Raw genomic sequence first — 13,472 nt, 5'->3', positions numbered from 1 at the left:
AAGTGAAAGGATGGAAAACAATTCTCCATGTGACAGGAGCCCAGAAAAAAGCAGGGGTAGCAATCTTATTCACAGACAAAGTAAATTTCAAACCAAAACTAATTAAAAGAGACAAAGAAGGCTACTACATCCTTGTAAAGGAAACAATTCTAGAGGAAGAAATGACAATTACAAACATATGCACCAAATATTAATGTCCCCAACTATATAAAAGAAATATTAAAAAACATGAAAAAAACAAATAAGCACTAATACAATTGTAGTGAGGGATCTAAATACCCCACTTTCACAAATGGACAGATCATCTAGGCAAAAAAATCAACAATGAAATACTAGAACTGAACCAAGCTTTTGAATGCATGGACTTAATAGACGTCTATGGAGTGTTCCACCCCACAAAATCAGAATATACATTCTTTTTGGCTACACATGGGTCATTCTCCAAGATAGATCACATACTAGCTCACAGAATAGGTTTGAATATCACAGAGGAAATTAAAGAAGAAATTAGACAGTTTTTACAAATAAATGAAAACGCCAATACAACATACAGGAATATATGGGACAGAATGAAAGCAGTTCTACATGAAAAATTCATAGCACTGAATGCCCACACAAGGAAAACAGCAAGCTCAAATAAACAACCTAATGATGAATCTTAGACTACTAGAAAAACAAGAGCAAGAAAAACACAAAGCTCAAACAAGAGAGGAAATTATAAAGATTAGAGCAGAAATCAAAGCAATGGAAACTAAGAAAACGATACAAAAAATAAATTAATCAAAGAGTTGGTTTTTTGAAAGAATAAAATCGATAAACTCTTAGCTCACCTATGTTTATCGCGGCACAGTTTGTAATAGCTAAAACTTGGAAACAGCCCACTTGCCCATTAGTTGGAAATTGGATAAAGATGTGGTTTTTCTATAAAATGGAATACTACTCAGCCATAAAGAATGAGAAATTAGATTCATTCATAGCAAACGGATACATATTGAGGATATATTCCTAAGTGAAATAAATATGTCACACATGTGCAAATACCGAACAGTTTCTCTGGTGTGAAAAACTATAATAGTACATAAGATCTTAATGATATAATTGACAATGTGAAATAGGAAGAAAAAGGCTAAAGGTGTAGGGGGAAGTGGGAAGGATAGGGGAAAGGTAATAAGGGAAAAGAAAAAAATACGAGAAAATGAAAAAATGGAAATAAAGTGTTTGTAAATGGGGAGGGGAGGGGGGGTGAAGGGAGGGCAGGGACAAGAGGAAAAAATGAGAACCAAGACCTATCATGTAAAGGTACAAGATCCCAATAACGAATGTAACTGTACTGTATACCTAAAATGTACCAATAAACTAAAAGAGAAAAAAAAAGTGTGGTAGAACATGCCTATAAACCCAACCCTGTGGGAGGCCGAGGCAGGAGAATTCCAATTTCAAACTCAGCCTAGGCATCTTAATGGCTTAGCAAGATCCTATCTCAAAATTTAGGGGGCGGGGGATGTAGCTCACCACAAAAGCCCTGGGGTTCAATCCCAGTACAGGAAAAAAGAAAAAGAAAAAAAAAATTCAACACAGAGGAGATTCAGTTTAAAATAAGAGTTTTCTTACTTTCACTCTAAAGCTGATCATTTTTTCCATTAACAAAATTGAAGAAACTAGAGCCCTTAGAGATTCAAGTCTTACAAAAAGGCTGGATAACTTTTGTCAATGAAAATTAGAACATTTCAAAATATTGCGATCAGTAAACTTATTATCAAAACAGTACTGTAAATTTAGTATGGGATTTAATGCAATCCCAATCAAAATTCCAACAGCATAGCTCACAGAATTAGAAAAAAATAATCCTAAAATTCATTTGGAACCAGCAAAGACCTATAATAGCAAAGGCAATTCTAGGCAACAATGGCAATACAAGAGTTATCACAATTCCTGACTTTCAGTTATATACAAAGCTACTGTGATAAAACAAAAAAAAACAAAAAAAAAAAACCAGCATGATATTGGCAAAAGAGCAGACCTGAGGATCAATGGAACAGACTAGAAGATGCAAAAACAACTCCAGACACACTCAACCACCTAATCTTTGACAAAGGAGCCAAACACCTTCACTGGAAGAAAGCCTTTTTAAAAAATAGTGCTGGAAAACTGGCCTTCCATATGCTGAAGACTGAAACTAGATCCTTATCTTTCACCACACACTAACCTAAAATCAAAATAGATCAAAGATCGAAATATTAAAACAGAAACACTAAGCCAGGGTTGGTGGTGCATGCCTGTAATCCCAGCACTCAGGAGGCTGAGGTAGGAGAATCACCACAAGTTTGAGGCCAGCCTGGGCTACATAGTGAGTTCAGGGAGACCCTGCCTCAAAAAACAAAAACAAAACAGAAACACTAAGTCTGCTAGAAGAAAGAATAGGTAGAACAGTTGAGGGCATAGGGTTAGTCAAAGACTTCACAAACAAAACACAGACCAAACAGGAAATACAACAAAGAATCAACAACTGGGACCTTATCTTATTAAAAAGCTTTTGCACAGCAAGAGAAACCACCAACAGAGTGAAGAGACAACCCACAGAGTAGGAAAAACTTTTTACCAGCTACTCATCAGATAAAGGACTATTATCTAGAATATATAAAGAACTCAAAAAATCAGACCTCCCCAAACTAAAAAATAGGCATCTGAAATGAAAAGACATATCTCAGATGAAGAATTAGAAACAGCAAATAAATATATGAAATAATGATCAACATAATTTAAGAACTACAAATTAAAACAATACTGAGATTCTATCTCCAGAGAGAATGGCCACTATCAAGAAATCAACCAATAACAAATGCTGGAGGGGCTGTGGGGAAAAAGGAACCCTTTTCCACTGTTGGTGGGAACACAGACTGGTACAACCACTATGGGAATCAGTGTGGAGATTCCTCAAAACAAGAACTAGAGGTTGCATTTGACTCAGCTATTCCCCTTCTTGATACTGTCCCAAAAGAATTAAAAGCATCATGCCACAGCGATACATGCACATCCATGTTTACAGCAGCACAGTTTGTAATAGCTAAATCTTGGAAACAGCCCAAATGCCGGTCAATCGATGAGTGGATAAAGAAGACATGGGTTTTTTTCCTACAATGGAGTACATAAGCTTCAGACATTTATAGCTAAATGGATGAACCTTGAGACCATACTCTTAAGTGAAATAAATCCAACACAAAAGTTTAAATATTGTGTTGTTTCTCTGGTGTGAGAAATTGAAAGTGGAAATAAGGACTGAAATGCATAATAGATATTGGGAAATGGGAAGAAAATGTTTAAATGGTAAAGGAAACAAGGGAGGAGAGAGGGAGGAAGGAGGAAGGGACAGGGAAAAAGGTGAAAATAGAAGGAAAAAATGGAAACAAAGCTTTTGTACATGGGGGAGGAACATAAGAGAAAGGGGGGATTGGGATAAAGTAAAATTTATTTAAAAATAAAATATTTTAAAAATAAAAAAAAACAAATTTAGTATGGCAAACACAAATAACTTTGTGAGCAAATTAAATTTATATACTTTTTAAACCCAAGTCCAAAGCTGAGCAAAGTGACACACTTGTAATCTCAGCTCCCAGAAGGCTGAGGCTAGAGGCTCACTCGCGCCCAGCAATTCTAGGCCAGGCTGGGCAGCACAGCAAGGCCCCTGTCTCAAAAAGACAAATTAACAATCACCCCAAAACCTTCCCCTTCAAATCTTTCTTTCTTTCTTTTTCTATGTATGTATGTCACACTGAGGATCAAACCTAGGAGCTACACCCCAGCCCTTTTATTTTGTATTTTGAGACAGGGTACCCAGGCTGAGGTTGAACTTGAAATTCTGCCTCAGCCTTCTGAATAGCTGGGATTATAGGTGTGTACCACTACGCTCACCTTCAAAGGTTTTTTTACTATTTAATTTTTTAAAACCCATTTTCTGCCCTCTTGCTCTTCCTATCCTCCACAATACAGTAATATCTGACCATATACCAACCAAGATTCTTGTGCTATTAGGCCTCTAAGACCAAACGTCAGTTTCAAACAAGTTCTAGACTAGGGAGAGGATTAGCCATCAGGCAATACCAGGACAGGGAGCCAGGCAGAACCCACCTGTAGCCCACCTTGCGGGCATAGTGCAGGCAATTCTCCTTGACATGGGTCTGGAAGTAGGCGGAGCGACAGAGGACTCCACACTCCGGGCAGCAGTAGGGGGACTTGTGAGCATGAATCCGCTGGTGTGCACAGAAGCTGCACTGGTTGGGCAGCAGCATCTGACACACCTGGCATGTCTAGGAAAGAACACCGAGAAAGCAGGTCATGAGGTGCCGCAGCCCTGTGGCTTTTCCCGTACCAGCAACCTGGCTCTCCCAGGACATGGGTCAGAAAGCCTTTGCTCTTAACCACTCTCATTTCCAACTTGCCCAGGAACTGGTGACACCCAGACCTCGTCCAGCAAGCAATGCTGTGCAACACCTCACAAGTCAGAGACAGCCTGCCTGTTCTCACTCTATGCCTGTAGGGCTACAGCTACATCTGTCCTGTCATGGGAACAGTACCTCAAGCAGCACCCTGGCTGCTTAGTGAAAAGGAGGGGGTTGTATCCCTGACCAAGAGGTCAGAGGAGGTGCTCATGAGACAAACTGGCAGGGAAGACAGGAAAAGATCTCTGCCTTAATCAAAACATTCAGCATGACAGACTCTCCTAGACAAACACCCAGGGTTTTTGACAAATTGTGACAGAAAAAGAGACATGGGAACAGAAACTTACAGATTAAAAGATATTTAAACTGGGATGTAGTTCAGTGCAGAGCACTTGCCTAGTACCCACAAGGACCTGGGTTCCAGCCCCAGTACCAAAAACAACAACAAAAAAGTTTTAAGACATATTTTCAACCATTTGGAATGATACCCCTTGAATGAATCTTGAGTCAAACAAGCGAGTTTAAAAGAAAGAAGACAATTAGAGACATGTGAATACTAACTTCATAATATCGAGATATTTTATTTGATAAGAAAGTTTTATTAATTTTAGATATGATGTCATCTTTATGTTTTTGAAGAAAAAAAAAGAACTTTATCTTTCCGAGCTCACTATAAAGCTATAAACTAGAGTTTGCTGTAATCTGAAGGACCTGGCGTATCCCCCAAAGGCCTGCGTATTAAAGGTTTGGTCCACAGCCAGTGGCACTATGGGGAAGGGTGAAACACAAAAGGTCTTTGGGGAAGGGTTTGGTGGACCTCAGCCTCTTTTCTTTGTTCATGTCCTGCCCAAATGACATGAATCACAGGCCCAAGGCATCCTGGCCAACCACCCATGCAATGAACCCTCCAAAACTGTGAGCCAAAAAGAACTTGCTTTCTTTATAAGGTAATTTCTTCAGGTATTTGTTTCAAGTAACAGAAAAGCTGGCTACCAAAGAAATATATACTAAAATATTTACAGATACAATGATTTTGGAATCTGTTTAAAAATAATCCATCCATAGGGGAAGAGAAGTAAGAAAATACATGAAGCAAATGGGGGCCACAAGTTGACAATTATTAATGAAAGGATCATTTAAACATTCTTTCCACTTTTTTTTTTTTTTAAGACAGGGTGTTGCTATGCAATCTAGGCTGGTGTTTTGTTGTTGTTGTTGTTGGGTTTTTTGGTTTTGTTTTGTTTTGGTGGTGGTTTTGGCTTTTTTTTGAGACTATACAGTTCAGGCTGGCTTTAAACTCACTTTGTAGCCCAGGGCGGACTCAAATTTATAGTGATCCTCCTGCCTCAGCCTCCCAAGTGCTGAGATTACAGGTGTGAGCCACCACATGTGGTTTAAACTGACCTTGAATTTATAATCCTCTTGTCTCAACCTCCCACATGCTGAGACTACAGACATGTGCCACTATGCTCAGTTCTTCCCACTTTTACATGTTTCAGACACTCCATAATATAAAGTTTTAGAAGGTTTTCTAATGTATGGATTTTAGATGCAGAATAGTGTACAGTGTGGTAACTTTGTCTAAGAGAAGAGAAAAATAACATACAAACAGATGCAAAAAAAAAAGGTAACACGAAAAACTGAAAAGAGCCAGGCATGGTGGCACATACCTGTAATCTTAGCATTGCGAGGCTGAGGCAGGAGGATTGCCACAAGTTCACAGCCAGCCTGGGCTACCTAGTGAGTTTAAGGCCAGCCTGAACTACACAGGGAGACCCTGTCTTAAAAAACCCAAAATATATGCCAGGTGTGGTGGTGCACTCCTGTAATCCCAGCACTTGGGAGGCTGAAGTAAGAGGATCACTGTGAGTTCGAGACCAGCCTGGGCTACATAGTGAGTTCCAGGTCAGTCTCAACTACATAGTGAGACCCTGTCTCAAAAAACAAACAAACAAACAAAACAAAAACAAAAACCTGTTTTTACAACTATGTACCTATGAGAAAGAAAGAACAGAGTGAAAAGATCAAGAATGAAAGCTAGATTTCCCTGAGTATACACTGTTATACTTTTAACTTTGAAACCACATAAATATTTTGTATCATTTTAAAAACTCATATAGCTAGGGATGGTAGGGCATATCTGTGGTCCCAGCACTCTGGGATGCTGAGGAAAGAGGACTGTGAATTTGAGCGCAGTCTGGGCAACTCAGCTTTTAACAAGACCCAATGAATCAATCAATTAATCCATCAATAATCAATCAGGCTGGGAATGCAGTTTAGTGCAAAGGCCCTGCGTTCAATCCCCAGTTCTCCAGAAAGAAAGAAAGAGAGAAAGTTGGGGAGGAGAGGGAGAGAGGGAGAGAGAGTGCGTTAGATTCAGGAGGTTACATTATGCCCATTTGGATGGTATTATGAAAGACAGTAAACATTGTGAGGACATGGAGAAACTGGTACCTTACACACTGTGGCTAGGAATAGGAAATGGTGCAGTTGCTGAAAATAATATGGTGGCTCCTCAAAAAGTAAACACAATTTACCATATGATCCAAAATGCCATTCCTGGGCACATAATGAAAAGAATCAAAAGCAAAGTCACAAAAAAGATACTGTTATGCCCAATTTCATATGAGCATTATTCAGATTAGTAAAAACATGGAAGAAACGCAAGTACCCATCAACAGATTAATGGATAAACAAAGTGTAGTACATATGTACATGATACGCAAAACAGTGTCAGCCTTTCCAAAGAAGGGATTCTGACACAGGCCATAAACACAGATAACCTTGATGACATGCCACGTGAGGTAAACCAGGGACAAAATGACAATTCTGCTATACTCTTTATAGCAGGAGTCCGCTATATGAGGCACTTAGCATAGTCAAGTTTACTCAAACCAAAGAGAAGGACGATTGCCAGGGCCGGGGTGGGGCGTGGGTAAAATGGAAGTTGTCTAACGCTCTTCAAGAGGAAGAGTTCAGGAGATCGGTGACTGCACTTAACACTGATAAACTGTACACGTAGAAACGGCTGAGAAAATGTATATGTATTTTACCACCATTTAAAAAATCAATAGAAAGGGGATTCCTAAAACACTATTAGAGATTATCAGATCAGCTCACAACTCTAAAATCTGTTCACGAAAGGAAACAAAACAACTATCCTGTTTTCCAGTACAAACTATATTTTAGAGCAGCCAGAGTGGGAAAGATATTTTATATAAAATTCTAGCTAGTAAATGAGAAAGAAATTGGAAAAATAAACTCTTGCAACTAAAAAAACAAAGACTCAAGCAGTTATTACTGATGGATACTAAAATCAATAGGTAAAAGATAGGGAGCTTGCCAGTTACTGTGGTATACACTTTTAATCTCACCTACTCAGGAGGCTGAAGGACAGGGATCCAGCCAGCCTCAGCGACTTAGTGAGATGCAATCTCAAAATTTAAAATCAGGGCCGGGGATTTAGCTCAGTGGTGTTGCCACCTGACTCACAAGCACAAAGTCCTGAGTTCGATCCCCAGTACCAAAAAAAATTTTTTTAATTAAATGTGGCACGCACCTCTATTACCAGCACTCTAGGAGGCTGAGTCAAGAGGATTACAAGTTTGAACTCAGCCTGAGCAACTTAGCAACTTAGCAAGACTTGTCTCCAGATAAAAAAAATTTTTTTTGTAAAGAGCTGGGGATACTACTGTCAGACAGTGTAGGGCCAGCAGTCCTCTCCAGGCTCTTGCTGTTCCAAAGAACTGGCGATATTAAAGGTATCATAGGCATGAAAGTTAGGGGAAGTGTTTTGAAATGAAGGAAAGAAGAAGTACTCTAAAATGAGGAAAAGAAGTACTCTGAAAAGAAAGGGTAAGCAGTGGTCTGCAGAAAAGGAGAGAAGACATGCCATGCATGCAGAAGAGGTCACTCACTGGAGGGGTAAGAAGACAGTGGCCACAAGGCCCAGAAGTGCTCCCTATATCCTTCTTTTTGGCATGGGAAGCTGTTCTGTATCCAGATCTGACAGCTCTGTGACGGGTCATGTCCTGGCATCCTGGACTCCAAGAAACCCACAGATCTACCAGGTTGGAGCTGCTTTTACACAACATTTTCCTGCAGCTTTATTTCCTGTCTGTCACCCCACTCTGCCTGAGCTCAGACCTTTGTTCCCCGTGCCTGCACACCCTCCTCCAAACTCCACCTCACAGGCCTAGCTGAAATGTCATCTCCCTGCACCACTGTCCCTACATAGGCAGTCACCATGAACTAGTGCCTCTGAGGCACTTTGTGCAACCAGGTTTGTAATCTGCTTTAGCCCCAATCTCACACTGTCCCACACTGCAGCTGTTGGGTGGTGACAGCTGCCCTTGCTCAGCTGCTGGGTGCTCCCAAAGGAAAGTGGCATCCCTCAAGCAGCCCAGAGTCTTGGGCACAGCAGGCACTGGGGAAACAAATATAGAGCGCATTGGCCAACAATACCAGCAAAGCCCCGGGTGAGCTGAGGTAACAGCTGAACTGCTCCCCTCCCAGGTCCTAACACCCTGGCTACAGGGGACAGAGAGAGCATGTTGGGAGGCCACCTCCTCGATGGGACCTGCTAACACAGACAGCCACCAATACAGCGTACCTCTTAAAACAAAGACCTCAGCAAGCAAAACCAAGAGTTGGAACAAGCCATGGTGAGAACCTGGATAAGAGGAAGAGGCCACAGGACAGACTCATCCTCTACCTGCCCTCCTTTCTCCCACTTCAGCCCTGTCACCAGCCCTCCTAAAGTGTCCCCAACAGGACTTTGAAAAACAGCGTGGCCATGGAAGGGCAGAACAACAACTTACTAAAGACACACTCTTTAAATGAACAGTGCGGCACAGGGAGAGTGACTCACCCACCTAGGTTCCTCTGGGGACAAGCCAGGACTGTTTGACACCTGCCAAAGACCAGGCCTGACAACAGGCTGGCAGGCGCATTTACAAACCACTCACAAAATCTTCGGTGTTTCCCCTCAGGGAAGGCCTGGACTCGTCCCCCAGTAAACACCAGGTACTGTATGTCCAGGTGAGCCAGCATCTTCTTGTGGGATGCTATGACCCTCCACTGCACACGCATCTGGGAACGCTCCCCTGTACCCAACACAGAACCCCTCACAGCAAGGGTCTACTTACCAGCCCCTCGGTTTCCTCCGACGTCCTCTGGAAATGTGCAGCCAGGACTATGTAGTCCTGCATCTGCTTGTGACATTCAGGACATTTGGTTCCGTACCGGATGAGCCTCACAGGGTCTGGGTAGAGCGGAAAAGCTGGGGGTTGGGGGTTACTGTTGCCTGAGGAGGTGCCATGTTTGGGAGATGAGGAGGAGGCCAGGGCCGCTGGTGCCGGGGTACTGGCCGGCGCTGACACAAACATCTGGTCAGCGGCAATGGGCTTTACAAGCAGCTGAGAGCACTGCATGACGAGTCCCTTGCTCTTGTGGTCTCGGGCATGCCGGAGCAGGCTGCACTTATTGAAGAAGAGCAGTGTCTGCGAGCATAGAGTGCACAGTGCCTCGATGTGGACACTGCGCCGGCTGTAGTGCTGGCTCAGACTCTTCTCTAAGGCAAATGCGTCCCCACACTCCAAGCAGCAGTACCCGCTGGCAGGCACATGGATCCTGCTGTCCGCAGGAGGGCTGAGATTCGGTGCATACAGGGGCACGGGGTTGGAGCTGTGCAGGACCTTGTTGAAGACTTCCACAATCAGGGGGGCAGCCTTCTTCACCTGGTGCACCAGGGGCACCGACATCTGTGTGAGCTGGGGCTGGCTCTGTCTCTGTGCAGAGGATTTGGCCGTCACAGATGCAGCAACGCTGTGGGGGACCAGGTTGAGGTTGGCCAGGTGCACAGCTTTGGGCAGGAGACTGGTGGGAGTCGAGGCCTGTGGGGCCATGCTCTGTTGCTTCTTGCTCATCTTCAAGCCCTGGGCCACCCCCTTGGGGACCTGGGGTGCAGAGCTGCCGCAGGGAGACGAAGAGTCACCAGCCTTTGTCACATTCTCTTCCCCTTTCCTGTCACCCTGGGGGCTTCCTAAATTTGTGCCTGCCTCAGGAAGGTGCCCCTCCACAGGTAGGGCTGTGCCCTCTTCCCCTGGCACCTCACCTGGGGCCTCAGCAGTGGTGCTCCCTACAGGCGACCCCACAGGGGACTTACATGGATCATCAGGGTCTGGCAGGATCCTGGTAATGGTCCGTTTGATTTCCCCTGACGATGTCTTGATGGTTTTGATTCTAACTTTGGGGATGGCTGGTGGGGAGCTGGCAGCCACAGATGGAGAGCCTCTGCTGCTGCCATCACTGCAGATGCTCCGTGGGCTGTCTGATGGCTTCATGCTTTTCCGAGTAGCCTCCAGAGGGCTCCGGGGACTCTTTGGTGACTTGGGCATTTTGGGGCTACCTTTGGAACCCTCTTTGGTGGCCCCTGAGGGATCCTTTATGTGGCCAGACTGATCCTCCTTGGTGACACTGGCCACCCTTTTGGCCTGCAAGGCTACCAAGGCTGCAACACACGAGGACAGCCTGGAATGAGCAGGCTTGAGGCGCTGCCTGGGGGGCACGGATGAATAGGTTCCCAGCTCCAGGATGGGCTTCTTGGGCTCACCGACACTGTGGCCAGGCTGACTGTCGAACTCCAAAGCTTCCCCAAAGAATCGACTGGAATCCAGCTCTCTGTGGGGCTCCACCACCTTCTGCCCACCTCGAGAGTAGTCCTCCTGACTCTCCAAGGGCAAGGGCTCAGGCTTGGGTTCTTTCTTACAAAAGTGATCAAACATGTGCAGTTCTGGGACTGGAAACTTGGTCAGTGCCTCCAGGACTGGGCCCACCACAGTCCCACACCCAGGAGGGGGCGGGAAATAACTGTCCGAGTGCTTGGGCTTTATCCTAAACCCATTATCTTTGATGGAATCCTCAGGCTCTGGGCTAGAGATCGGGCTAAACTGGTTGAAGGTGGTTAATGGCTCAGACTTGGGAGGCTCCAGCTTGCCAGAGAAACTCCTGGCACTGTCTCCATTTAAGAAAGTGGAGTCAAACTTCCCACAGTTGGGGGGTTCTGGAGGAAGATCTGTGCCCCGGAAGCCATTGTGCAAGAGGCTAGGGGTGACATGGTCTTTCTCTGCCTCAAAGGACTCCTGGCGGCTGGTGTTCTTGACAATGACACTCACAGCCGGCACATCTGGGGCAGATCCTGAGTGAGATAGGGACACGTTTTCATCCAGACACATGCCTGAGGGCTTGAGGGGACTCTCACTCTCCTCGCTGGGAGTCTGGATGGCCTCCTTGGCATCAAGGCTTGTGGGGTCTGGGATGTCGAAGGCAGCAAGAAGATCATCAAAATCGGGGGTTTTCATATCCCCCATGGCTGGAGGCTCACCAAGGGCTGTAACAGAGCAAGACACAATCAGTAACTACCAGGGCCACACTGGATTCTCTGTCCTACACCATCTTCACATACATAGCTGTGGCACATGCACAGCTGGCACACTCATGCAGAACCCCACATTCAATGACAGGAAGTCACACGATGAATCTTACCCTAAAACGTTGGGAGGTGGGGAAAAGGTAGAAAGAGAAACACATGTAGTATCAACCCTGCCTGGTAGAGCATGGACTTCAGTAACTAGAAGTCCCTGCTGACCTCACAGTGATGAGACAGGGCACACCCATCTCACATGGCCCAATATCCAGGGGCAGCAATCACCCTCTGTGGTGAACGGTGCCTAGCAAACAGCCAGCCACATAGCCCCACCCTATTTTCTTTTTTTTTACTCTTTTTTTTAAGAGAGCTTCTTGTTATATAGTTCAGGCTAACCTCCAACTCATAGCAATCCTCCTGCCTCAGCCTCCCAAGAGCTGGGATTATAGGCGTGTGCCACCACACCTGACCCTACTCTCTTTTCAAGCATTGTTCAATGGTTCCCTCCTTTAGAATACCTCTGATTCATACATGACACCTGACTACGTCATCTCCTACCTAGGCAACTTTTCTCTCTAAGCAAACACACTTGATTCCTTGACTTTTTACCCTAAAGTTGTTACTGGTAAGTAAATAAACCCAAGGAGCAGGGTGACCCTCAAGGAACCACACAGTTATCGAATTGGCCAGATGACCATTTGGGAGAAGACTAAATTCTGCTTTAATGTAATACACAAAAACTAGAACAACTACAACAACAAAATTAGAACAACAATACTACTTTAACTTAATGCCCCTGCTTTCTTCACAATCCCGCAAAGCTACAGAACTATGCAGCCCCAGAGAGCGAGGGTCTAGGAAGAGTCCTCCCCTCACGAAGCTTGAAACTGGGTGGCTCAAGCCTGACAAAAGGAAGAAAGAGCAACTTTGCCATCTCCATTCATCATTTAGCCCTTAAATCCTGTATCTATTTCACCATCTCAGGCCCTTTCTGGCTTACTCATTTCTTATATCACATTAATGCTAGAAATCTTTCTAGAAGCAGATTGGCACAACTCTTAGAAAGAAGAGTAATTGTTCCACAGTGCCAGTTAAGTGGCAAATTCTGGAATACAGGAAGCCCACTTCCAGAAATTTATCCTAAGAACAAAAATTCCCAAAAGCCATATGCATAGCTATAATGCTTAAGCATTAAAACAGCACAAAGAATTCAGATACAGCAGTGCCTTCCTATAGTCCCAGCACTTGGGAAGCTGAGAAGGGAGGATCACTTTTTTGCAGAGTTTGGGGGTGGTACTAAGGGATTGAACCCAGGGCCCTCACACTGAGCTACATCCCCAGCCCTATTTATTGATATATTTTTAATTTTGAGACAGTCTGAGTTGCTAAATTACCCAATGGCTTTGTCCAATTTACAACTTCCCTGCCTCAGCTTCTGAGAGTATATGCCACCTTGGCATTTAAGGTATGTGCCAAGCCAGGCATGGAGGGCACACCTGTAATTCTAGCATTCAGAAGGCTGACGTAGGCAGATCACCATGAGTTCAAGGCCATCCTGAGCTATATGATGAGTTCAAGCCCAGCCTGAACTAATAGTAAGACTATCTCAA

At 44.2% G+C, this 13,472-nt stretch overlaps 1 protein-coding gene across 5 annotated transcripts in view; it reads right to left on the bottom strand.

Annotated features, from left to right (window-relative positions):
* Znf592 (zinc finger protein 592) overlaps positions 1 to 13,472 on the bottom strand; it is a 46,396-nt gene that overhangs the window by 11,701 nt on the left and 21,223 nt on the right. For all 5 annotated transcript variants that reach the window (XM_010621120.3, XM_010621122.3, XM_010621118.3 and 2 more), the window contains 2 exons: positions 9,584 to 11,826; positions 4,126 to 4,304 (listed from right to left, as the gene is read on the bottom strand). In XM_010621120.3, coding sequence (XP_010619422.1) covers positions 4,126 to 4,304; positions 9,584 to 11,806 — 2,402 coding nt within the window. In that variant the 5' untranslated portion in view covers positions 11,807 to 11,826. The remainder of the gene's footprint in view (positions 1 to 4,125; positions 4,305 to 9,583; positions 11,827 to 13,472) is intronic.

This window comes from Fukomys damarensis, unplaced genomic scaffold (genome assembly GCF_012274545.1).
Source record: "Fukomys damarensis isolate Sample0158 unplaced genomic scaffold, DMR_v1.0_HiC HiC_scaffold_7, whole genome shotgun sequence".
Lineage (NCBI taxonomy): Eukaryota > Metazoa > Chordata > Mammalia > Rodentia > Bathyergidae > Fukomys > Fukomys damarensis.
The sequence above is the reverse complement of the archived record's forward strand: the minus strand, read 5'-3'. Positions and strand labels throughout refer to the sequence as shown.